The 27,288-nt window shown below is 39.7% G+C and overlaps 1 protein-coding gene across 3 annotated transcripts in view; it reads right to left on the minus strand.

Annotated features, from left to right (window-relative positions):
- Window positions 1–27,288, minus strand: part of LOC117428232 (tetratricopeptide repeat protein 28) — a 445,426-nt gene that overhangs the window by 63,689 nt on the left and 354,449 nt on the right. For all 3 annotated transcript variants that reach the window (XM_058994785.1, XM_058994784.1, XM_058994786.1), the window contains 5 exons: window positions 14,318–15,659; window positions 12,549–13,072; window positions 3,155–3,264; window positions 1,840–1,969; window positions 1,135–1,353 (listed from right to left, as the gene is read on the minus strand). In XM_058994785.1, coding sequence (XP_058850768.1) covers window positions 1,135–1,353; window positions 1,840–1,969; window positions 3,155–3,264; window positions 12,549–13,072; window positions 14,318–15,659 — 2,325 coding nt within the window. The remainder of the gene's footprint in view (window positions 1–1,134; window positions 1,354–1,839; window positions 1,970–3,154; window positions 3,265–12,548; window positions 13,073–14,317; window positions 15,660–27,288) is intronic.

A 27,288-nucleotide genomic window follows, 5' to 3' on the forward strand; every position in this document is an offset into this window, starting at 1 on the left:
TGCTTATTGTTTCCATGTGTATTGAATCCTATGTAAGTCATTTGTCCTACATTGCATTTTTTTTTAACAACTTCATCTTTAAAAAGTTGTATGAGTTAAAAAGTTCTTATAAGAGGTTCTTCTAATTGATGTCCCTCCTGTAATAATCAATGGTTTCTTTAGTAATTACCAAACACCTTCAGGGTAAATGAAGCAAGTAGACCCTGACTTTCCATTCCTAACACAGTTCAATGCCTTCTTCTCCTATGGAGAAAATTACGCAGGACTGTCACTCACATCTGTAATGCTAAATTACCCTAAGAGCTTTTGCATTATACATAATACATCTCCGGCTGTGAATGCAAAATTAGAGCTTGAAAGTTGCACCAGCGCTGCAACCAGTCCTGGGTTTCAGAACTCCACTTGTTAGGTATTGAAATGAGCACATGCCAGGAGTTTAAACAATCAGACTCCTGGTAAATCTGCTCTCAACGGATCACACTTCTTATCACAGCTTGAATCAGTCCGTAGGTTTACTGACAGAAGTTGTTCATGCAGCTATAGGGAGGGACCATTTGCTTAGCATCAAACTACTGGATCTTTAAACTACTGATTATTTAAATAATATACTTAGTTGAAGTTCTGAAACCCAGAGTTTCCAGCCATGGTTTCAGAACCATAACAGTAACACCCTGACCTACATCCACTGAATGCACAAGACAAACAGACAGAGATGACTCCATCAACCCCAGATACTCTCATAGCTAAACAATGTTCTAAACACATTTCATCAGAATTGGCTATGCGCTTCTCTAGATATATGTAAACATTAATGTGTGACATAAAGACAGACAAGCACTTCTCTAGATATACTTTAAGATGTATGTGGATTATACAGACAGGCTCCGATATACTCCCAATATCTTGTGCATCTCTCTAAATAAACGCTCTTAAGTATGACATACTTGTGGCTGTCTGCTCTATATTCCAGTCGCCATGGATAATAATTGTCCAGATTAAAAAACAAAACATATAAATGTTTTCCATGAAAAAGGCCCATTTTCTAAGCTGTCTCGAGTGTGTCTGCATCCACACTGTAAACACAGCAGCACACAAAGGACCCAAGAGAGTGGAGAGGATGAGGCCCTTGCTTACCTGCCCCAGGCGCCAGGAGCCAGCTGTAGAGATAGCCGGCTGCCAGAGAGTAGTAGAGCACCAGCCCCCGCTGGCTGTTGACCGTCTCCAAGATCTGGTCGATGGTCACTGGGGAGTAGGGGTCCGAGTCCTGCTGACCGGTCTGCCGTTCTACCAGCAGGTCAACGAAGGCCCGAGTGCGGCCTCTCTCGGCCACCGCCAGCGCTTCGTCATGGTGACCTAGTCAAAAACAAAACCATTCAATACAGAGGCATAAACAAACCAACACTCGGCCAATTACCCAGGATAGGATGCTAAACAGAGGTCCTGTTCAAATAAACTCCCACCATTTTTGTATTTGTTATTATTATAAATATTTCTGATGTAGAATAAGATTTTAAAAACACAAACAGTTTCCGAGAAGGCAACGCTGTTTATGTCCTATCACAATACTGTACATTAACTTCCTGTATTACTTGTAGCATCAACAACATGGCTTGATAATCCATTCTATACCCTTTAAAGATGTGTCTCCTGCTCACTGTCCTACTGTAAGTCTATCTCCATCATGTCATTTCCAGCTCTGGTCCTGGTTACTGTGATGCACTTAAAGTACTGGTTAGGTTAACTTTGTAGAAGGAATTCTTTCTTAGAGTAAAACTGAACCTGGGACACAGTGCTAAAGCATGACTTTGGATTGTACTGGAAGAAAGAAGCCGTGCATACCGAGGGTCACAAGAACACGCTGCAGTGCTTGATAGCAGGATGTTTGAAGATCAAAGAGGGACAGCTTGTAGTCAGTGCTGTGCTGGGCTTCATGGCGAATCGTTTCAAATAATGCTGATGCTCGATAAAGCTACACAAAAAAAAAGAACAACAGGGTTAGGCTTTACATATTATATGCCCTAGGCAAGGAGGAGAATACTTTCAGTAATCCCATGCAGACACAAAGGCATGCAAAAGTTGTGCAAGAATAAGATAAGCAGTTCTGCAGTTTCTCCACCAGAGGGTAACATCTCTCCTCTGGAAATTACTAATGTTGTGGGAGATCAAGATTTCAAAAATGGCTGCAGTTTCTCAGAAGTCCAGCCCAGCTGTGAACTCTTGATGCCGAGGGCACTTTTGTGTATGTAAACACTGACTTATGACGTTGGCTATTGGTGAACTCCTCTTTTCAAAGCCAGGCTAAGAGTTAACTTTCTGGGAGCAAAATTAACTCTGATGGTTTGTAATTTGAAAGGATGGCTAAGAGGCTAGTTGGCTTAACTCAGATTCATTGGCAGTTCTTCACTGTTGCAATGTGTCATTTTTTTCTAGCAGTGTTGCAGGTATAGCAGACGCAGTATATATCTTTAAGATACTGCCAAATCTAGATGACCTGTACAGAACAGGGTAACATGAACTTGTGATGTCCTGTGATTGACTGTGCAGTATATCAGACCTATTGTAGTTAGCTGTCAGTTAGCTAGCCATTAATAGGAGCATCCTTGTGGACCACTGTGTTACCCACATTAAGGGATGACAGAAGACAGCTGCTGATTGATCTATGCATGGTCAGAAGTGTCGTTGATCAGGGATGATGACTGATCAATGCGTGTCCGGTTCCTAGGACTGATTGATCCCAATGACTCAGCAGCAATGAGGTTTGGCACCCCATCCCAGACACAAGTGTCTCCTGCCCTCCACTGTCCTAATTCTGACTCAATTTACAACCATGTCCCCTCTAGTCCTTGATTAAAGTCTTGAAAATCTTAAAAAGAGATGACAAAGTTAACCCTAGCCAATACTTTAGCACAGGAACCAGCACCAGAGGACACAGTTGGAAATGAAGTGAAGATAGACTTAAGACTTAGGACCAAAAACACATCTTGTATAAGGACCATGTGCTTACACGTGTAGTCACATGTTATTGTTCTAGGCTAAGTTTCAGTTCAGTAAGGTTCAGTTTCCTTGTAAGAATAGTGGATTTGTTCTGCAGGATAACGACAAGAGCAGAAGTACAGTTGTAGCATATGGCAGCGTGCATGCAGCTGGCTGTTACCTGGTGCTGGGCTTCCTCAAGGTTCCTGCTGGCCCACAGCGAGAGCCCCAGGCGGTGTCGGATTTTGGCCTCATCTTCCCTCCGGCCCAGCTGCTCCGCCAGCCTCAAGCCTGTTGGAGAGGAACCATTCCGCTTAATGATGAGACTAAAGACAAAGCATTTTAAAGGGCCGTTTGTCAAGGCAATGGCTACCTTCACATATCATTGCTACTGAATACTGCAGACTTTCAAAGCCCACCCCCTTCTCATAATGAAATGTCATATTTCCTTTTGTGAGGTTGAGATCCTGTAGCTAATGGGGATTTTATAATATTGATGCAGGTCTTTATTCGAGGGGAGGAAAAGAATCGCCTGCCAAAAAATGTAAAAGAAAAAATTCCTTTCTGAGGAATTATTCTGATGACTTTTTTGACAGCTCTGTGTATTAAAATGCATTGACTGGAACAGCTGTACCAGACACTTAAACTGCTGGTTTGTTTGAGTCGCGTTCGCTTCAGAAGCAGTGTGGGATTGTTTCTGGTATAAATGCTTTCTGCTAACATGTATCCAAGTCAAAAGGGTTTAAATTAAAAATACATTCATTTAAGATCATCTTTTAATTCAAACTAGACTGGAAATCCAACAGGACTCGACACTGTACAGAATGCTTCCTATTCAATATTTAATGTAAATGGATTCATCAACTATATCCAACAGAAAATACTGTACTTTGAATAAGGGTCTATGATATGGGAACTGTGCCTACAAGTGCCAAAAATAAAATATATACTATGGAAGTTGTTTCATCTTCAGTTAAACTAACACAGGTTATATTTACAGAAATTAACTTAATATTGCCATATTTTTTATTTTGCCCCAATGTAATCTGAATCTTATGTGGGCAACTTGTGAAATTTCGGCCATTTTAAGGTCATTTTTCCTACCTGGCATTCATTTGTTAATGTGAGCACCATCTTTGGATAACTTCAGATAAATATTTTAAATTATTTTGCTTAAAGATTATTATTATTTATTTCTTAGCTGACGCCCTTATCCAGGGCGACAATTGTTACAAGACATCACATTATACATTATTTCACATTATACAGATATCACATTATTTTACATACAATTACCCATTTATACAGTTGGGTTTTTACTGGAGCAATCTAGGTAAAGTACCTTGCTCAAGGGTACAACAGCAGTGTCCTCCACTGGCGGATTGAACCCACAACCCTCCGGTCAAGAGTCCAGAGCCCTAACCACTACTCCACACTGCTGCCCACCTTTAAAATTGATGCAACTGGAAAAACAACCTTAAAATAAGCACAATTGCACAAGTGAGCCTACATTCAATGCACATGTAGAAACATAAGAATGTGGAAATAGTCAACATCATTTCTGCAAAAATACCCCTATGGTAGTTCCATTAAAAGTGAAACAAATTCCATAGTAAATGTTTCATTTCTGTCAGTAAAAATTCCCTTCTTATAGACTAAATAAACGCTTTTAGTCCATTTTGATTATTGATGACAATGGTAGCTGATTGTGCTCCTTTAAATCTCTCAACTCTAAATAAAGACAACGGAGCATGTCCTTGCAGACTGGCTTCCTATGTAATCTCAGGGAATGCGTTCATGTTACCCACACACGCACGCACACACACACACACTCACACACACACAAAGACAGACCTTGTGAAACCTTGTCATCATTAATACCTTTCAAAGAAATCTGCTGCCGCTGCATGTGGGGCAAATTATAAAAACAAAACAGGGAGCACCAATCCTGATTTTATACTTATAATGTAGTGTGTGTGAAATAGTGAAACTCGAGAAGAAAGCATTTGAGTTTCAATCAATAGAAAACCATCAAGCTGGATCAAGGTGGCTGTGTGGTCCAGCGGTTAAAGAAAAGGGCTTGTAACCAGGAGGTCCCCGGTTCAAATCCCACTGCTAAACTGCTAAACTACTTCACCTCAGAACAGCTGTGCAAGCCAAACGGCAAAACTGGCAGATACAAATATTCATTTACAAGGACGAAGACACCCCCTATATCCACAGAATCTGATATACTCAATAACACATGCTAAATAATGTTAATACCAAGTTTAATGATAAGTGGGTTTCCAGATATATGGAGAAATGTGACTTGTGTACCACAGTACTCTCTCTCTCCCCCCTGAAGGATTATACGCTTTTTATAATATAGCTGTGACACTGGTCTTACCATAGAAGAGGGGAGACTGAATTCAAGTCACTACCTCTATCCCAATTTAAAAGAAATGGAATTATTATTTATTATAACCTGCAATTACCTTGTTCTAACCTTTGTACATACACATTGTACATTAATAAAACCTAGTCACCAAGAAAGAAAAACAATCCTAGTGTCAGGTTCTCCTGCATTGCTGCTGTTTATGATCAAAGAAAATCCACACAAACTAAAAAAAAGGTTCACTTACTATAGCTTCCAAAATATGATATCTTCGCTTCAGCAGAATTTTAAAAGCACCCTTGTCGATTTAACTGTCCAGAATGCTGACATATAAACCCTTTTGTATTTATGAGAACAGCATCGCGGTCAAATTCACTTGAAATGAACTAGGTTGAAGAAATTCTACTCTTGATAAATCTGCTTTTTTGTATCCGTGAAAATCATGACATAAGCGTATGGCTCTGTTTCAATCTACTGTTTTCTCCTCAGTAAGTACAGTAAGGTACAGCATATAACTATTCTTGACATCTTACTATAATAGAAGATTTATAAGACTTCTTTGGAAGATCAGAGATCAATCAATTTTGAGTAACTCTATAAAAACTACTAATATGAGATATGAAATCCATATTTTTTTTTGCTTAAAACAAAATGAATTATCTTATCAAGCTATTCTATTAGGTGTTCTTCCTAAAACAGCACAGGCATTAAACCCCTGTGCAGAATACTTACTAGCTTTCAAATTATACAACAAACAGACACTGTTCTCCCATTGCTTTCTGTGGAGGTCAGCTGTTCTGTTATTGCTCAATAACGGAACAGCAAATAAAGCACGGCTGAGACGTACTGTAACACTAAGTCGTGACACCTGTTATAAAACCAGCGTCTCGTTGTATAGTACCAGCCGAAGGCAGAGCAAAGTGAACATGAGCTGCTCAAACTGTGCAAAATGATGTCTCTTTCAGCTGGACAACAAAAAATAAGACACCATATACACACACACAAAATATTATAAATCCCCCAAACAACGTTGTTGTATTTTAATTTTAGGAATTGTATGTCTATCCCCGTGGTGAAGTCTATACACAGATGGCCTGGAATTTGAGCACATCTTTAATGGCAGATGGTTGCTTTCTTATGCTTTATATACTCACTACAGTATTAGTATTAGTAGTAAACATGTATTTTAAACCATTTTCAAAAAGCTGCAAAAGAACAAAAGCCCTTGACACTCAAAGTGTCCCTCAGAAAAGCTGCCCACACAACGATGAAGGAGCCAATGTAGAGCTGGAACTCTATTCCTCTACACCTCTGAGTCCAGCCTTCCAAATGCAGCGCTGATTAGCTCTGGTTTCATTGTGTGGGCTCCTATTGAACACAAGAACATTGCTCCCAGTTACTTAACTTGACATTGGGTTCTGTATCGATGGTCCCTCCATTTCTAAGTGCTGAGTTCATCTAAATAACAAAATTTGAGAATATATATTCATCAGGGAAGGAAGTGATAAGGAAAGCCAAGGAAAACAAATACCAGGCGTGACTGTGCTGTGTTCCAAGCACAGGCTTGACCAGCTGGTAGCCTACAAGAAACACTCCCTCAGGTTTATGGCCAACCGAAGTCAGCAACACCAAATGCTGACTGCTGCTAAACACAATGTTTGGTATGTGTCACTGAGGGTAATGCATAATTTTGACTGCCAGCAATTTAAATGTAATTGCATATGAAATAAACATGATCTCATGTTGCATTAATCTGAACCAATGGTGAGTTGGACAGACAATCCTTATGCAGTAATAAGATATGATCTAGTACACATGGTGACTCAATTCAAGGCCGCATGCACTTTTCCCCACTGTGTAAAACTAGATCTTTAAAAAGATGGCAAATAAAATGCTTGAGAAAGTTACTACGATAAATGTTATTATCCATACCTACAGCTATGGCCAAAAGGTTTGCATCACCCTATAGAATTAACACATTTTGCTTCATAAAATCAAATGAAACCTGCTGAATAATGTTACGTTAACATATTGAATTACATACTGCTTTGTAGTTTTCCATCTACTTAGAGGAACATTGAAAAATGTGACTGTGGCAGGGACAGGGTTAATGTCTTTGCCAGCAACCACAGGTGTGGCCTCTCTCCAGTTAGTGCAGATTGGTACTAACTGGGGAGTGGCCATCTGCATAAATGCATGCAGAAATCCTTTGTCTGGGAGAGGGAGTCTGGTGTGCGTGCGTGCGTGCGTGCGTTTAGCTCTGTTCAGTGAAGGCGAATGCCCAGCCTGACAGCAGTTTTTTGTGTACATTTGTGTATTTTGTTTAAACCTTTTTGTCTTGGCTCGTGTGCCAATTTATTTGTTCCTGTGTTTTGTTTGTGTTATTTTGTTTATTAAATGTGTGCTTTAGCACTTACACTGCAGCTTTCTTGCCTCGGAGTCTCATTCTTGTCGCTACCCTGCCGCTACATTTCGAAACCTAACATGAAATACTGTACTACTATTATGGCTTCCGGTAGACTTTTGCGATATAATGTAGTAGTTTCTTTGATTGCATGATGTTAAATAAAAAATCTTAATTATGTTCATATAGTGTTTTTTTCTTTTTTTAAATAATGTCTTTAGCCACAGCTGTATTTCTCACTCAGTAGTGCTGAATTTAGAAATACTAAAAGAAACGTCAAAGACAAACCTTTTGACTGGAAGTCTTTTTCAGTGTTTTTAAATACATTGAAAAAGACGATGCATCTGTTGTATTTATTAAGTCTCTTTTACTATGAAAAATCTAAGTGCAAAACTTCAGCTTCATTTTTCAGTAGGTGAGGGCCTTCATGTTAGGATAATATACCTGGGCACATCCCATTGGTCAAATTGGTAGATTATCTGTTTACAAATTAACCTTTAGTTTCTCTTTCCTGTTTCACAAAACCTGTGCTTTTAGACTCCTGCTTCAGCAAGCAAGCTGGCCGTCGAGCGTATGGCCCTTTGAGGGTTAAGAGTCTTGTATTGCGACACATTTTGCACTCCGGTAAGAGACAATGCGGTAGTCATCAGTCATAAAGGAAATAGACTTGATCTCTACTGTACGTATGAATGTCGACTACATTTTTATATTACAATAAAGGCTCTTTTGAATTGTTTATTAAACAGATATTAGTAGTTTGATCCACTCATGAGCACCTCAGTTTATAATGAGCTAAGACATTTGAATAAATTATGACATCAAAAAAATATAAAAATGTAATTTAAATAATTCTTTATTGAACTGAAATTATACCCTGATAAAAGTTTACCACGGTAAATTTGGACAACACCTTTCCCAGGCTTTATTTTTATATTATGCATTTGAGCTAGTTTGTCTTGTTTTTCTTTGTTTTACTATTCCTCTGTGCTTTACAATGTTTACCCATGCTTTAACTGTGCTACACCAGTGTAACTGCACGACAGTAATGCATTTTCTGTGTTCTTTGAATAACCAGGAGGTCAAGGACTACTCAGGTCCGCAAAGGAATCAGGTCTTAGTGATAGGGGTGTGTGTACAAAAAGGCAGACATGGGCACAAGTGAGTGTGTGGAGACTACTGTAAATTCCAAGAGAATACCTTAATGTTACTGAACCCCTTGCAGTGCTGACAAGAAACACAATACTTTACCTTTGCTGCATCCCACGTTCTTCGTATTGCAGAAATAACATTTTTCAACAAATCCGATTTTTATTCGTATATCATGGGCAACCAAGGCATTCATTTTTTTTCTTCACATTTTTACTCGGGAACATTTGCCAAGTTAAAGATATTTTTTATTCTCTGATTTAAATTAGTTGTTGCATTGTGGGAACAGAAAACCAACACTGTTGCAGGAGGGAGCATGATCAGGATACACGACAATGCTTAGCACAGAAATTCTCTCTCACCCGGCAAGTACAAATTGAAAAATATATTGATTTATCAAAACTATCAGGATTATGTTTAAAAATAAAACGCTGCTGTATGGACAACACTGATCACAGTAAAGCAATGTGTGTCTCGTAAACACGTAGGGGGTTCTGGAACACTCAAACAAGAACCACGTTCCTTTACACAAGCACTTCATCTCACCAGCAGGGGTCAGAATTAGGACGTCTGATTTTTGTGTTTTACCTGATTTAACCCGATTCCCCCCCCGCCCCGCCCTTTTTTTCTGCATTCGGGTTAAACCAGAAAACTCCCCGAATAGGCACATACTGTATATGAATACAGTTGTCACAGTTGTCTGTGATTCAAATGCAACAGAGCAGAACTGGCACCGATAATGGTAAGCTGATTTACCTATTACAAAAATGTGGCTTCTTTGTTAATTTTTTGCTTTTTCAATATTACAGCAATACAGCTTTAAGGTTTTTCTTTTTTTGTGCACTTTTCTTCCCAGTTATTTGTTTTATGAGTGTGTGTTTAAGCCAAGAGCATTTAGATGTAACAGTCGGTCATTTCTCTTTGTAAAACAGCATGGAGTAAAGTTGTTTAGTTTTCCTGTATGTTCTGTGTGCAATTATACTTGCAACTCCACTACAAAATAAAACTTGATTGGAATGAAGAAATGCCTCCATATACAGTATGTGTGTTTGTGTGAGATAGAAAGAGAGAGAGAGAGAAGGGGGAAGAGATAGATGTCGTCAAAAGTTTCCATATGTGGGAATACACATATGTTGGGGATTTAAACTGTTGACGACAACTTTGTTGTCAACACTTGGTGCTTAAGCATTTGTTTATTTCTTTCCAAATAAAACCTGAATATTTATTCTTTCTTGATTATATATAAAAAATATCCACCCGATTTTTTCATTAAATAATTCTACCCGATTTTTCAAAAAAGCATTCACCCGAATTTGGAAAAAAATGTCACCCGAAAATCAGACGCCCTACTCATAATCCATAACAGCAATGCATTACACACCCCTGCCCACTACACACAGTTAGGAAGAATTAATGAGGAGCATTAAAAATGGTACACTGCCCTATTGCAACATCTATCATTGAAATGTGATGACCTTTAATATGTTTAGTAATTTCATTTCTGATTCCAGGCATCTTTAAAAAGTAATCGCAATCCAGCTGCTGCCAAGGCAGTCATTGTGAAATGTGTAGACTCCGGAGTGATAAACGACTAAGGGCTCCCTGTCCCCCAAGGTCACATGCAATAGATGGATCAAAACCTGACAGCCTGCTGTACTCCAATGCCAATCTACAACAAGTACCGCAATCGGCTGCCCAATGCACTCAATGGACGGGGAAAGGAGGATAACAACCGCTTTGAAAATGATCAGATAATATCTAGAGGAAATCGGAGAAGCCATGGTGAGTTGCTACACATTTTAATGATCTCACTAATTATTATAATTATCTTATTTAATTGAATTAAATGTTTCTAATCTCAGTAATTAGTGTAGCTGGAATTACATTTTTGTGGTGTTTTGTTACGACGTTTTTTCAATTTTCTTAAACGGGTTACAGCTAACAAAATGAAGCAAATCTTACTTGGCATTCACAAATGTTTTCTTATAGATATCAAATGTGCAGCTTTGAAAGAAACACATGTTATAGCATTGCAGTAGAAATCTGGTACTACACTAGGTTAAAGACATTTCAGACATGCACTTCCTTGAGAGTGAAAGTGTCCCCTCCCCTTCACTGTCGTCTTTCCTGTCAATAACCAATCCGCTGCTTCCCTCATTGACTGACGCGATTTCAGCCAGTAACATACTTTGACCCAGAAGACACTGCTGAGGTGAAGTGAACCAGTAACAGATTTCCTCAAAGTAAGGTAAGTAAACTGGGAACTTTCTTTTACCTGGTGTATTATCATGTTTTTCAATTGAAATACAGTTTTGGTAGATGTGTTTCTTTCAGAACTGCACATTTGTGACTCATCCAATAGAAAACAGGTAAGATGTGTGGAATTATTTTATTAGCTTTAATGGTTAATTCGTTTGTGGTTCAAATCATGTGTCCAAAATGATCGAGTGTTGAGAATTTGTTCACACCGCTGGGAGACGGGAGACGTCAGATACAATTCGATGTGTTCAGGCTAAAGGAAAACAGAAGGTGTGCTCCAATCTCCCAGCTACCTGAATACATTCTCAGCAAATTCCCCATCTCAACACAGCTGTTGCTGCAGAATCCATTTCTACACGATAAATCAGAGTTTACAACCTCTGACATTTTTCAAGGCAATTTACACTACAGACACACAAAACAATGCTATGCCTGGGGCTTGTAATGCTATGCCTGGGGCTGGTAATGTTTTATTCAGTCCGTGGAACTCCCCTCTGTCCTGCTACTCCAGTATTAAATTGAGGAATGGCTTGTGATGGGAATGTTAGCTTTAAATCAGGGTGCAACTCTCATAACCCTCGTTATTACAGGACTGATTGAACCGAGGGCACTGGGGGTCAATATACTGTAGTACAGCACTCCAGTGAATTAAACTACAAGGCTGGGGCTGGTTAGTGCAGTAAATTGAGCAAGTTAAGAGTCTCCATCAATATTTCAGTTATTTAATTTTGACTTGGATAAAACCACATAAGTTCAAATATATGTAAATTATATGTGCAAATCATCTCACAAGTGCAGTTTTATGCCAAAAAGAATCACAGGAATGATGAACAACTGTGTGGATATCAGTTCTTTATTTTACCCCCAAAATGTATTTTTATTTGACTATATTACTCCATTATAGAAAACAACAACTACTCTTAATAACCAGTAGAACATGACTGGAGATTTTGTTAACCAAGAACCCTGTCATTTGAGCTGTAGTGTAAAGTATCTGGAAAAACTACTGCCCATGCAAAACAACACATTCCTTTAAAGTGCATTGAGCTCACAAAATAATTCCAGTCAATCCTACCTAATTAGCACACATTGTTAACATCATATCATTGTAATGTTTGTTTTTCTGCACACCTTTCCGTTGTACTTCATGAGGTTAAATGAAGGAACACAGAGACATTGAAAACACACAAGTCATTCGAAAGGAAGTGATCGATTACTGTGAATGAAAGCAGTAATTTTACCTAAGTTTTATTTTTATCTTATACAGGAAAATGTGAGACCTACACAGTAATGGTAATGCATTGGTAATGGATTTTTTTTGGCAATCGACCACTAATATTTGTGGATATAAAGTATTGCACAGTATATATATGCATATATTAAACGTACCTTCTTGTAAGTACATCACTGCTTGGGAGTAGTTTTGCAAAGCATGGTGGGTCCTTCCTAGACTGCTGTAGGCCACGGTTTTGGCCACCAAATCGTTCATTTGGGCTGCAATGCTCAAGTGCTGCTCCTGGTAAACCACGGCCCTCTCAAAATTCCCCAGCGACTCGTAGGTGAGCCCCAGGTTCCCGTAGGCCCGTCCCTGGCAGGTGGGGTTATTGGTCTCCTCTGAGATCTCCAGGTCAAGCTGGTGGTACTGCAGGGCTGTGTCGTACTCGCCCATGTGCTGATAGACCCCGCCCAGGCCACAGGCGGCGGCGCTCTCCAGGATGCGGTCTTTTACCTCGCGAGCGATGTTCAGTTGCCTCTCCAGGCAGGAGATGGCCTGCTCGTAGTTTCCCAGTTGGCTATGCAGACTCCCCAGCTCCCCGTAGGCCTGCGCCTTGTTAAAAGATTCTCCAAGCTCATGAGCCACCACCAGCCGCTTCTCAAAACACACCAGAGCCTGCTGCAGACTTCCCATCGCCCTGCCGAGACAACACGGCAGGTATGTATATTTCCAATGTGTTTGCAATCATTTCAGTAGTTCTGTGTAATGTTGCTCCAATACTGAGTGTTTCTCTAAATCTGCCTTCACCTGGCTTTGAGCTGCTTTGAGCTTGTCTGGAGAATGCCAAGTACCGACACATTGTCATTATAGGACCTTTGAACTCGGCTAGTCTCACTAACTCTACGTTTATAAAGACACAGAGTAGGTGGAGCCAAGTTGAGAGATCACATTGTCACGTGATTTGAATGGAATGAGGAAGGCTGTTCAGTCCCAGCACTTAGGATTCTCCAGACAAAAGGTCGATTTTGAGGAAGAAAAACTCAGTATTTGAGAAAGAGAAGACAGAACCACTCTGAATGATTCTACACACCATAACATAGTAAGGGAAATGTAAAAAAGAAATACAAATGATATCTGAAGCTTCCGACTCTTTAAAACTAGCAGGAAAAGGCACAGTTGTGCATTTTAGAAATGTGCTAAATACTAAAACACATTGAATTACTCCCACATGGATGTTGAGTAATGCACGAACAATTATTAATAAACAAACAGCATTTTCTGTGCAACACACTTGAAAATTGATGAGTCCATTGTTTCAGTTAAATTAAAAGTATCAGAAATAAACAACATCAAAATACCAAATTACTGGTACAAGTATTAATGTTATTTTTAGTATTTAAATAATGCCTAATGTGGTTACCTCTCAGTTCAATGGTCAGATGTAGTTGTGTAAAGTGTTAATAAAACCATTGGCTGTTTGTACATCTTTCAATACTATTTTCATGCATAACTAATACAGTTTAATGAACAAAAAGAAACATCTGCAACATCTGCATTGTCAATATTGGAGTATGGTCACCATAGGCAACAGTACAGCACTGATCTGAAGTCTACAGTGGGCTACACTCTTCTGGGTGGTCACCATTCCTCAATGAATACCAGCTTTTATTTATTCAGCAAAGTGGAAATCTGCTATTAAGACCAATAGTCATAACTTACACAATCAGATCTGCTGTCTTGCCCATTGTGACTGAAACTGAGATGCAGCTGTTATATATTGCAGAATAGTTGGAGCCAAAAAACGGTTCTCACAATTTTAAGCTTCATATTTGGCAGTCAATCTAATTCTTGGAATTTCAGCAGCTGCTACCCACCATTGCGTTTTTGTTTAAAACAGAATTATTATTTTACAAAAAAGCGCGTATCATTGGAAGTCACTTACCTGTGTCCATTTCCAAGCCCCCGGTAAGCCTTTGCTTGATCTTGCATGCGGTTCAGGCTTTGTGCCACAGACAGATATTGTTCATAGTACTTAATGGCTTCCTCATAATCACCCAAGGCCTCGTAGCAATCCCCAAGATTCCCATAGCCCCTCCCTCGGTCCAGCACAGCCTCATTCCCGTTCAACTGCTGTAGCATCGCCAACTGCTGCTCAAAATACCCAATGGCTTCTTCCATGACATTCATGTTCATTTTGGTGATGCCCATGTTCCCGTAGACCTGGGCCTCTATACTCGGATCCTTCAACTTCTGCCCCAGTTCTAGTTGCTCTTCATAGCATTTAAAGGCCATAGTGTACTTCCCCAATGACATATACACAGCGGCAAGATGCCCATGTGCTTTGCATTCCCCCTGTATGTCACTCAGTTCTTGATAGACCTCCAGCTCTTGTGTGTGGTATCCCAAGGCCTTATCGTATTTCTGGATCAACCTGTAGGCGGCACCCAAGGCTGCATAAGCACTAGCCTCAAGCTTCCGTTCCTTGACCTGATGGGCCAAAGCCAGCTGCTGCTCATAAAACTTAATTGCGCCATTCACATCTTTCTTACACACAAAGATATCCCCCAGGTTGCCAAGTGCCCGAAACCTAGCCTGTGAGTTGTTTAAGGACTGGGCCAGGGAGAGGAGGTATTTCTGGCATTCTTCTGCTTTGTTGTAGTTCCCAAGAGCCTTGAACGCTAGGCCCAAGTTGCAGTAGGCCTTTGCCTGGCTCAGTTTGTCATGCAAGTCCTTAGCTAAAGCCAGATCCTGCTCGTAGAACTTCACAGCCTCTTGGTAGTTCCTGAGGCAATAATGGGCATAGCCAAGGTTATGACAGACCTTTCCTTCGCTTTCCATGTCCTGTAGTTCAGCAGGCAGCCGTAGGTACTGCTCATAGTAGGGCACAGCCTGAAGAAACTCCCCTCTGGAGCAGTGGAAGTTGCCCAGGTTGCTAAGGGCCCGGGCCTCGCTCTGAATGTCACGCAGCTCTCTGGCAATGTTGAGGTGGTTTTGGTAGTGCTGTAAGGCTCTGTCATGGGCTCCTAAGGCCTGGTAGGCTACTGCTAGATTCCCATGCGTAGAGGCTTGCGACGCCCGGTCATTCACCTCCATGGAGATCTGCAGCTCCTGACGATGGTACTTGACAGCTTGGTCGAAGATTCCCAAAGCGTTAAAGGCATTCCCCATGTTGCCATATGCCCTACCTTGGGCGGCATAGTCACTGAGCTCCTGAGCGATGGAGAGATGAGTTTTGTGGAGTTTCAGTGCAGTCTCATAATCTCCTTTCATCTGGTGGATGATACCTGTACAAAGAGACAACACAACAGTGTTATATGAAGGTAAACACTCAAACCAATCACTCAGTAGACAAGTCAGTTGGCTGTCATTGACAGCTAAAAACTCAGTATTTTGTAAAACAGTATCAAAGTAATATGCATTTATTCTGTACTTCTTAACCTTACTATATGTTAAGGTTTATCCAGTGTTGTTGTATAAAAGGAAATACTAGCTGACTTTAATCTTATATAATGCATCCTTGGAGAAAACCAGATGAGAATATCACGTAACTAATAAAATACAACGAATGACTAAAATCCAATACAATATTTCTCATAGCAGTTACTCTTCAAAATCAACCCCTCAAAACTGTTACATTATTTTATATGCTTTGCAGCATTGTGGTTATTTTTGAAAAACAACTTTCGAACAAACTAATTAATACAAAGAGGACTGTGCTATACACATACTCGAGTTAAACATTAAGACTTACAGCATGCTGATAATTAATAAAGTTTTCTCTGTGCAATTTTGTCTTTCAAATGGCACATCACATGGATACTCCACAGTTTAAAAGCTTATGGAGACGAACTCACAAAGCTAAACAACCTTTAAATAAAAGAAAAATGAATACTGTACAACTAATGGATACTTATTATGGAAAATGTTTTGAGGCAACAGTGGTTGAAACATTAATCTTGGTTACTGCCATTGAGCCACTGACTCCCCTGTAATCTCCTTTCCTCCTCCCTTGCAGCAAAATGGTATGTTTAAAATAATGTGGATCAGCAATTTGCTGGCATCTGCAAATAAAAAAATGACCCAATTGCTGAATTCCAGATCCATTTAGTGGGCACTAATGTGTTGGTAAAGTAAAATATCTACAGATATCTGCTTTGACCAAAATGTGTGTTTTGTACCTTTGTTAGTTCTTTTAAAACAAGTGTAATGTTTGTCTTTTTTAGCAACGGCTTGGTCAGCAACCATTAGAAACATGCTAGAAATAGCCTGAAGTGCTAGGAAGCTGTCCAGATCAAGTACCCATTCATAGCTGCAAGCACAGGGTGGGGTTTACACACAACTGTGTTCATTTTAATTATCTAAACAGATCTTAAAGGAACACCCTCTTATTGTCCTATTATCTCTGCTGCTGTTTCTGCTTAGATCATTATGTACCAGGCTTATTAACTAGCGGGATTACTGAGTTTTACAAATAACCAAGGGGTTTGCAATGATAATTTCTGGAGCCCGCCCAGACTACAGGAGTCGCTGGTGCGCGGTGAGCCGAGGACACCCTGGCCGACCTAACCCTCCCTCCCCGCGGGCGGTGCTCGGCCAATTGAGTGCCGCCCCCTGGAAGCTCCCGTCCTCGGTCGGCAAAGGAATAGCCTGGACTCGAACTCGCGACGTCCAGACTATAGGGCATACCCTGCACTCCACACGGAGCGGCTTTACTGGATGCGCCACTCGGAAGCCTTTCGATCCCATCTGCAACTGTGAGTGATGTTAGTAATGTAAAATATACATCATAAAAAGGACAGAAAATACTGTATTTTGCAAACCACCTGAGAAATTCTAAACAGATCTTGAGGCTAGAAATGTACATTTTAGCTGGAATAACTGAGACTGATAGAGAACACTTATAACAGGATATTAACAAGATAATGCTTAAATACTCTCACCCTTTAACTCCCCCTTATAACTAAAACAATATAAATGTAATGGTGCTGATATTAAGATCTGCAGCTGTTTATAACATTACAATAGAGCCCATCTGTATATGAACAGTCAGTCATCTACAGACATTACCAGCTGGTGGAAAATTCAATTCATTGTTGTTGCCAACTTTCACACTGATCAGCCCATGTTGTGAGCCTGTTTTCATTGGTCATTTATTTAATACTTGTAGAAAACTGGGGAGAACCTGAAAATGGAGATATCTACCTCATATGAACATCATAAAATTTACGAACAAGAAGAGGCCATTCAGCCCATCTGTGCTTTCCTAGCAGCTGACTGAGCTCCAGACTTAGTCAAGCTTGGTCAATGATCCCAATGATTCAGCACTTCACTAGGCAGTCCATTCCATACCATCACCACTCTGTGTGAAGAACTATTTCCTACCCTCTGTCCTAAATCTATCTCTACTTAATTTCCAACTTTCCTCTGCTTCTACAATGAAGTCTTCCCTAATTCTTCTTTGTTGTAGGCCAAGTAGAATCAGTTCACAGTGAATTCCTTTAAGCCCTGGGATTAGTCTGGTTGCTCTTTTCTGGACTCTCTCCTTGGCCACAATGTCCCTTTGGTAATGTGGTGACCAGAAGCAATTCTCTAAATAAGATCTACATTACCGTCCAACAGGGACTTGAACCCTGGACCCTCACATTAAAAGTCTGATGCTCAAACCCTTATAAAAGTTTACCACTGTACATTTCCACATTTCCAATGCTTTTCCCACGATGTTCCATGTATATTATGCTTTACCATACCTTGCTGGGACTTACAATGCTTTTACTATGGGAAACTTTTATAAGGGACTGAGCTATCAGGGCTGTGGCTGAGCTGTCCTCGTCACTGGGGATATGGTGCCCAGAAGCAGCATGTAGTCTCCTAGTTTCACCAATAAAAGATTGGGAAAAAGTGATGGAGTCAGTCCTATAGATATGCTTGTAAACAGCAGCATGCTGGTGTGCCGCAAGAGCGCATGGCAGCTGTATTCCCATCCCGCGAGGCAGCATGATTACACAATGACACCGAACCACAGGAATTCTGCTCAGACCCCAGTGACAGCCCCGCAAGGAAAGAGGGAATACACAGCCCATCCTCCAGAGAACAAAACACATTTACTGAGCTCTGCAGAGATGCATCACTTACTGGGTGGTTTAAAACAAGGAAATAAAGCAATTTAACACAGATTTTTGTTCCACACGGGTTTAAATAATTTATACACTTCCTATTTGGCTAGCTGTCCATATTTGTTTTGGTGTCTGGGGCCCTAGAAACCCATGCTAAAAACTCACGGCTGTTGTGTGTGTGTGTGTGTGTGTGTTTGTGTAATGGAATGATATTTCAATGTGTTAAAATGTGTATAACAGAAAATATATCCTGCTCTGTAGGTTAGTACATCTAAAGTTAATAAAAAGTAATGAGTAAGGTAAAGCATTTCTCTTTATATTTTTGGTCCCACGCAGGTCACATGACACATTCAAAGATCTTGAAAAAAACTTTTTTTCTTTACATTTATACCGTAACTTCAGTTCACTCAACCAAAGGTTAAACTGATACAGTAGACAAACATTTCAGCTAGTGCCTTCATCATTTCAGTTTTGCCTCACATTTACATACATACTGTATTAACTAATTTCTTTACTTAGAGGTGAAACTTTTTCTTTAAACAAGCATATTCAAATAAAGTCTCTTGGGGCCTAAAATACTCAATGTTGGCAGAGCTTGCAAAACCAACCAAGCTTTAAGAAACATGGGTTCATTTGCAGGTTGCTGACAAACTTTGGTTCAGTACATAATTTCCTTTAATATAAACATAAACGTGTCATACAAACTTTCTTCCTGTTTGGTGCCCTGACCCAGAATTGTGGTAATCGAAAAGCTCTTCAGACAGTTATGTTAGATGCCCTGTGACACCACCACCGATCACAGCCAATTCTAATGCCACTTTTGCTGGGATCTCAGCCAAGGTCCCTGCACGTCTTAATCACAGCCAGACAATACAACCTTATCTATCAGTCATTTTATGAGCTCGCAGAGCCTCCACCACTTTCTGCATCTGCAAAGGTTTTGGCATGTTTACAAATCAGATTCACAGGCAATCAGAATAATGACTCATCCCTGCAGAGTTCCAGCTTCAAAAGAAAAACAGATTAATGGACCATGGACAGCTTTAGTAGAGATGCATATGCAAAGTACATTAAGATGAACCGAATTAAACTTCAGGCGTCTGAGGTAAGGATTGAGTTTTGATCTGATACTCTCAATAACTAGTGCTAAAGAATCCCCTAACCAGGTTTCATGACAACTGGCTACACGTCTCTCTAGATAGATGTAAAACTTGAAGTGTGATGCACAGGACACACAGACAGCCTGCACGATTTCCCTGTTGCCGGGGACTTGAGTCAACTTTGAGTCTGTAATGCAAATGCAAAAAAAAAAAATACAAATGGTGTTTTTGAGGAAGCGCATTGTGTACCTGTGAACTGTGACACATGCAATTAATTTTAAATTGTCAAAGAAAAGGAACACAACCACAAATGGTAAAATACATTAGACATTTTAGAAGTTGTTTAAGCTGCCTAATTAAAGCACAAAGCAGTCTCACATTTTCACACAAGAGTGCCTATTGTTTCTATATCACTGATTCCTGAGCGGAAATTGAAATTCTCACACCCTGAGGTTTTCATGCAGGTAGGTATATAAATGATATACGTGACAAATCTTGAGGTGTTCTAATACATTTGCACACAACTGTACATGTCACAAAAAATAAAAACAAACTGTGGTCTCCTGTGGCTCCACTCGAGAAAACACTGCAGCCTGGAGGCCAGGGTGAGTCACGGGAGCATGGTTCGAAGTTCTGATCTTGGAGGGGACCCACAAGGTGGACTGCTTTTGCCACCAGGGTTTGGCAGGGACCAGAGGTCACCCAGTGATCACCACACCTCCTCATTTAAGTGGGTTGCAGTGGTGAGGCGTCATTCTAATTGAGCAGTTCAGATTGGGTAGATAAAATTGAAAAGTACATTGAACCAATCATTGGATCGACATGGTGTCATGAACCCTTATTAAGGTGCGTCTCTTTCAGAAAGCAGCGTGTGGAATCATGTGCGCAGTGTACTGATTTGACCAGCAGTGGGACATGGGTAGAAGTTGGAGTTTGGTGTAGCAATGATTTACACAACAGTGCTAATATAATTTTGCTATTGCTGTTTGTTTCGGAGTTTGAAGGAAATACTGTGTTTTGCCTGTTACTACTATTGAGTTGTGAATAAAGAGAAGTCTAATTTCATTTTAAATCAGGACTTGACTGAGAAGGGCTGAGTTTGCCTAGCTGGACTGACTGCTCTGTTTACTGCAGATCTCGAGGAGCTGGACAAAGATCGCCTAACTTAATCCATGCATGAGGTTTTAAATCCTCAGCTTCCCAGTGATTTATGTCTGCATGGGCTGCATTTAATCTCAAACTAATTAAAACCATGTCCATTAAGCAAATCAATGAACCCGCCTATCGGTGTCGTAAAAGGCTTCCAATCTCCAAAATAATAGTGAAACTTACTTATAACCATTAAAAAAGTGCTTATCGACCGGTGGTCTTTAAAAGCAAGTGATAAAATGTGGGAAATATACACTATTAGTAGAGAGATTGTATGCTAAAGTGCAAGACTTCGTGTGAAAGTAAAAACAAACATACATCTAGCACTGAGGCATATTTTTGAGTCCTGAAATTAATCTTATAGGCTGATTGCGAACAGTTTTGTAACACAGTTGTAATGTCCCAATACTTGTTGGAGACACCAGGTGACAATGTATGCTATTCAAAATTGTCACAAATGGGTGGGGGGTGTACTAGTTCCCTACTCTATCTTCCTAGCAGGCTGCAAAACTGAGCACCAGTCGTTATGACACCAGCGTTGATCCTCTTCACAACCAAGCCTCCTGTTTGGCTTTGCAACTCCTCTGATCTCCCCCTTCTTAATTCCAGACGTCATGGCCCAACCACCAACGGCATTCTGTACTATATCTTCCAGAAAACACTGTAAACCACGGGGAGATATTTAGCAAGGGCCCCTTCACAACTAGGCAAGTACAGCTAGCTGGGGATTCCTAAACAGGCCAGGCCAAAAACTAGTGCAGAAACTACAGGGGCTGGCATGACTGGACACTCCTAAAATCTGCCATGTAGTTCTGTTGGGGCTACCTTCCCAAGACTGCTACAAAACATTAAAGGAAAATATTAAACAAAATGCAAGTACTACATTTAGCTAATGCGTGCTATTCAAAAAAAACTTCAGACTTCCAACAGCCATCAAGGCCTGTCGCCTTACCTCAAAACAGACTCAGCAAAGATCAAACACAGAGATCTGGAGCTGAGTTATACTTAAGCAAAACATGTCAGAGTTATCGCTTAGAGAAAATCTCTACTAGATATGCAGGCAACTCAACATGCCCATTAGGACTCGGAGTTTCAGCCACTTTTCGACAGCTGCTATCAATTCCGATCCCTCTCTGCAACCTCACGATTACATTTTACATCAGACTGGAGACGGAACTTTCACTAGCTTTCCTTTCTTCCTCCATCCCGAGGCATGCTGATGTCTTCCCCTTAAAAGACTGGAATTTCATTTTCCTTAGAGGAGTAAGAAACATGAGCTATTTCTTATTTATTCACAAATTCCTCCAGACAACCCTTCTTGAGTTCCAGTTACTTACACGGAAACAATGAAAATACTTTTAGTGTTGGATTGCCTTGATTTATGGGTGGAGGGAGATTTCGTAACTGAAACAAGCTTTTTCTTCCAGGGTTACAGCTTTGAATTCATTGTTCTGACAGGATCATGCCAGCTCTGTCTGAAACTGGAGAAAACTGCAGCGCTTCAGAAGAAATCCATTTACATGGACAGATACAGATAGACTGGCAGCAATTCCTGGCAGATTCAAGTATACTCAATGTGCTGCTGTACAAGAGTCCTAGTCATTTCTCTGAAGAGAGGGCTACAGCATGTACCCAGAACAAATCTGGACCAGCTCCATATAAAACACAGCTTATCATTTAAACTGTCAGTCTCAATTTGAAGACTATCTGCATATCACTTTATTGTGATCGTCTCTCAGCATTGTATCCAGTCCAATACTGTGTATTACAGCTGAGGGATTCATCTGTGATGAAAGTATTAAAATGAAACTTACTACCACCTCCATTTTCACAATAATTAATGAGCAAGCAGGCATTTTATGATAAATGCAATTGTAATGAATAATTCTGAGTGACGTAGCTCTAATTTGTACTGATGTTTCATATGAGCTGGGAATGTGTTTTGAACTGTTTTGAAAAGCCCAGCTCCTTATCCAAGTTACCTGCATTTCTAACAAGCGTTCGCAATAAAGACAATGCTTTGCAGTACTTTACTGCACTGTACTTGCCTTCACATTCAAAATGCTTGTTCTGTTTTAAGTGAGTTGATTAATTTCGTATCTAAATGACCTCTGAGGGGAGGCTTAGCAAATTGAGGAGTTAGGTGAACTCATGCTCTGATTCCTCTCTGGTGTGAAGGGGAGCCACACTCTCATTATAAAGTCCAGTCTGAAAATGGTATTACTATGCATGGGAAATACCCATTTAAGCAGGAGCGACTACATAGTATCTTTTAGAATACACTAAGACTAGTATGAAATGTAACATTAGGAAAATATAAATTAATCTTTTAAAGTGTTACAGAACCCACATATTACTTAACCTTTGCTGTATCCTCCAATATGTTTTTTTTCCCAACATATCCTAGTCTGTTTTCATATCTTTATTCACACATCACAGGTAAATCAACTAGGGAATTGCTTTTCTTCAGCTCTTACTCAGGAACTTTCGACATCGCAGTGTCTCCAGATCATGCTCCCTCCTTCAACAATGCTGGTGCTCTGGTGCCTCTAATACAGTAAATTGGCTTCTAACCAGACGCAGTGAAATCTCATTAAACTGGCCTTCATTAAAATGCACAATGTGTTGCATCTGATGGGATGTATGGGTCCCAAGGGCAGCGTGTAAGAAGACTATAATTCTATAATCACAAAATGCATTTAATGAGCTCAGACATATCATAAACATATATTATTATATGCACTGTTACTGTGTATTGAGACACAGGTCTTGCTCTTATGCTGAAGAGGGAAACAAAAATGAAAGCTGCATTTACAGTACTGTATCTGGAACGAACAGAGTTGTGGATGATGTCATGGAATCTTTGAGTACCATCTGCTTCTAAGAGGTCAACATGCTGTAAAAAAAACACACACATGTCCTGTCCCACATCCAGCATGTTCTTGAGGCACATATATTGCTGGCAAACTTCCCTTCGTCCATATAACTACACTTGCCAAGGAAGCTTAGTTATCCCCCCTCAATCATACAGTATCATTCAAGGAGCAGCTGGCTATTGTTGCACTTAGGATTTGCTGCTCAGCACTTTTTAGTGAACATTTTGTCTTAAAAAAAAGATAAATGTAGGGCTGAAGTTACTGTTGACTCACCACTGAGTGGCTGCCGTCGAACTCAGTAGTCTCCATAGCAGGTCACATTTCGCAGAAACGGCTGAACTGAAAACTACCTTTTAATAAAAGATGAGTGGATAAGTAAATACTATTGATGTCTCTGGTGTTTTTTTTCTCCTTACCCCCATTGGGATTACTAGTTAAATCAGAATAGATTATGTTTGACAACAGGTACTGTAGTACCAAATACAAAATCCTGTTCTCAATTACAAGGTCTTGTGTCCTTCATGAAACAATAATGTAGCTCTTTACATAAGAACATTTATGAACAAGCGGAGGCCATTTGACCCATCTTTGCTTGTCCAGTTATAGTAGCGGATTGATCTCAAAATAAGATAACAAGAGGTAGTAACAAAAAGTCGGGTCTTAAAGGATCCCAGTGATTCAACATTGTCTCTGTCCCCTATCCTCTTTCCTAAGTCTCCACTTCCAACTGTTATACCAGTACATTGCTTAAAATGCATATTTGGTTGCAATTTGGACACACAGCATCACAGCAATACAACTGAGAGTGAAATAGTTTAACAATGGTTTCCATATTCCATTCTGCAATCCATAAACATAACTATTTCAGACAGTGTGGTTTGAGTGGGGAAGCAAAAATACATAAACTATGTATTCTGACACTTATGCTAACTGTAATATTTGTGTGCCACTGTATAGTTCAACGATTTCCTGGAGACATGCACTAAAAACAAAGCTATGACAGGAATGTAAATATTTGTAAACCAATATATACAAGCAGTATAGTCTTTAGGGGCCTTTGGCAAAACATGATCCTGACACAGCGCTCACAAACAGCAAAGCGATCAATACAATCTCATCCGAGGTGCTAAAGGTCAACCCTCACCTCCACATGAAAAAGCAATACAATACCATCACACTTACTCATCCTCCTTTTGAGACAGCTACATGGTTATTTTATAAATATATATGAAAGACACTCTCTAGATAAATGTATCCTTTAACCTATAATTTGCTTCCCTGTCGCTGATATTGACAACAAGACCACCCTCATAATGCATGATGAAGATGTGCCCTTAAGTTATGTTTTAGTATCTGCCATGCATACTGTTTGTATGTCTCCACACAGTGTCAGTTGGTTGAAACCCATCACAACCCCTCCTATAAGCAGACATTGCTTCCTACTGCACTTCTCTACAGTCCTTATGTAAGGGTATTGCAGAATCTTAGAGTCCTAATATAGATGGCTTTTTCACTGTCTTTGTTAGAAATCATTATTAATAAGGGGGAAAGTAAAACTTAAATCCATACAACGAGTCATACTGTACATGAGTGGGCTTATTGAAACTCATTGAGCGGATATCAACTGACATTTTTGCAGGGCGAGAACCAGATAACTGATTGACACGATTTTTATTCTGCGGACCTCTGTTAAATATGAACTGATTCATTACATCACCCTAGTGCCTTGCTTGGAGCCTTATGTCTGTAGCTGGCTACCCAGTAATGTTTCTTGACTAAAGCGTTTCTGTTTGTATTTGTTCTGAGAAATGGCAGAATTCAATGTCTTACTGCTTTTTAATAATAACATTTTCTCATTGTATGTTATGGTAAATGTCTGAACATTGGCAAATCTCAAGATTTACTGGTAAATGTCGACATTTAACATGAGGTAAAAATGTCGGAAATCGGTTGCTGATTGCTCCTCAACAACATGATACTGTTTATGCCATATTCACAAAAGAAAGCAAAACGCTAATGTTACAAATCCTTAAATAAATGCAACTGGAAGCATTATTTCAGAGTTCCAACAAGCACTGGAGTTGTGTTACAAAACACCACCTTCATGCAATTACTGTTTAATGATGCTGAGTCGACAACATTTAAAAATAAAATATTATCAATCTGAACATCAATACTATTAACACTCAGTCTTGTTTTATTTGCTTGTGTAAAAAACAAAGCAAGAACAACAACTAGCCAGTAATTAAAAGAATGGTGCGGCCGCCACCCCTCGCCATCCTGCTTTATCTTCATTATTCAGCAGCTGACGAATCAGCTATTAAAAGTAATTAAGCAATTCATCAAGTCTGTTTCAATTACAGGCTCATGACAGAACCAGATTCCAATCATGAGATGAGAATACCACAACCACAATTGCTCAAATACAGTACAGACAGTATCCTCGAACACTGTCACATCATTAGAACAACAATGTTCATGCTGCCAATGAAGGCATTTGCCAACATGTCTATTCATGCGGCTTTCATGTACTTTCAAATAGCGGCCCAGAAATATTTAGCTTTTTTTCAAACGTTTCCCTCTGGGGTCAAGTAATATATGAAAAAGAAAATGTTGGCAGCATCAACCTTACCATATTAATTAATTAAGATGGTGGCATAGAAAGCATTTGCTGTAGAAATTATTGGGAACAAATATTCAAATAAACGCTGCTTGAAACGGATTTGGCTACAAAGATGCTCGTATCCGTTTATATAAGAGAATTCACAAATGAATGTATGAAAATACATCACGCAAGGAAACTAATAAACAACGTACTGTGAGAAGAGTTTCTCTTCTTTCACAGGCAGTGAGGTGCCAGGTTTATTTTACTCCAGAGTTTAGTTTTTTTTATAACTTACTATGGTATGAATTATACTTTTGTTTTCCAGCTAATTCAGAATTTCGAAAGAATATTTGAACATGAAAAACAGATGTTCATTTGAACACAAGAAATATGAGCACATTTATGAGCCTCAAAAAACACGCACATTGTTAAATAACCTAAAAGCACAGCCGTTGTAACCAGTGGTGTAGTCCTAATTCCAAAAGTACCGGAACGCCAACAAAATATAGATTTCTTAAACAAAAATGATACAAATTCCTGTTTTATTGGTTCATTGAGCTTGAGGTAACATTTAATAGGTAATGCATGCATCTCGCATGCGACTTTTATAGGCTACTCCCCTAGTCACTGCTGCCAGATTGGCAGTTTTCCAGCATGTTTTGAAAGCATCTTGCGGGTAAATATTGATGGTCTAGTTATTTTTATCGTGCATGTTCTTTTTCTATTCCTTTCGATTATGAGGTTATCACCAGTGCTGAACTTCAATCACCACAACGTCCTGTATAGTATATCACGTCCTCCCCATCATGTCTTTTTTCTGGAGCTCTGCATCCAATAAAATTATGAATCACACAAACGCTGTTATTTTTTATTCATCACCAATTTCAGAACTGTACAATGCCACTTGTTTTTTATTTATTTTTAAATAATGTATCCACCGACAGTTCTAGACAATTAAATTTTACACGACATTCTGAATACATGTTTTTTCCTGGACCTACCGCATTTCTGGTCACCTCGTTACAAAAAGGATATTGCTGCTCTAGAAAGAGTGCAAAGAAGAGCGACCA

Source organism: Acipenser ruthenus, chromosome 21, assembly GCF_902713425.1.
Source record: "Acipenser ruthenus chromosome 21, fAciRut3.2 maternal haplotype, whole genome shotgun sequence".
NCBI lineage: Eukaryota > Metazoa > Chordata > Actinopteri > Acipenseriformes > Acipenseridae > Acipenser > Acipenser ruthenus.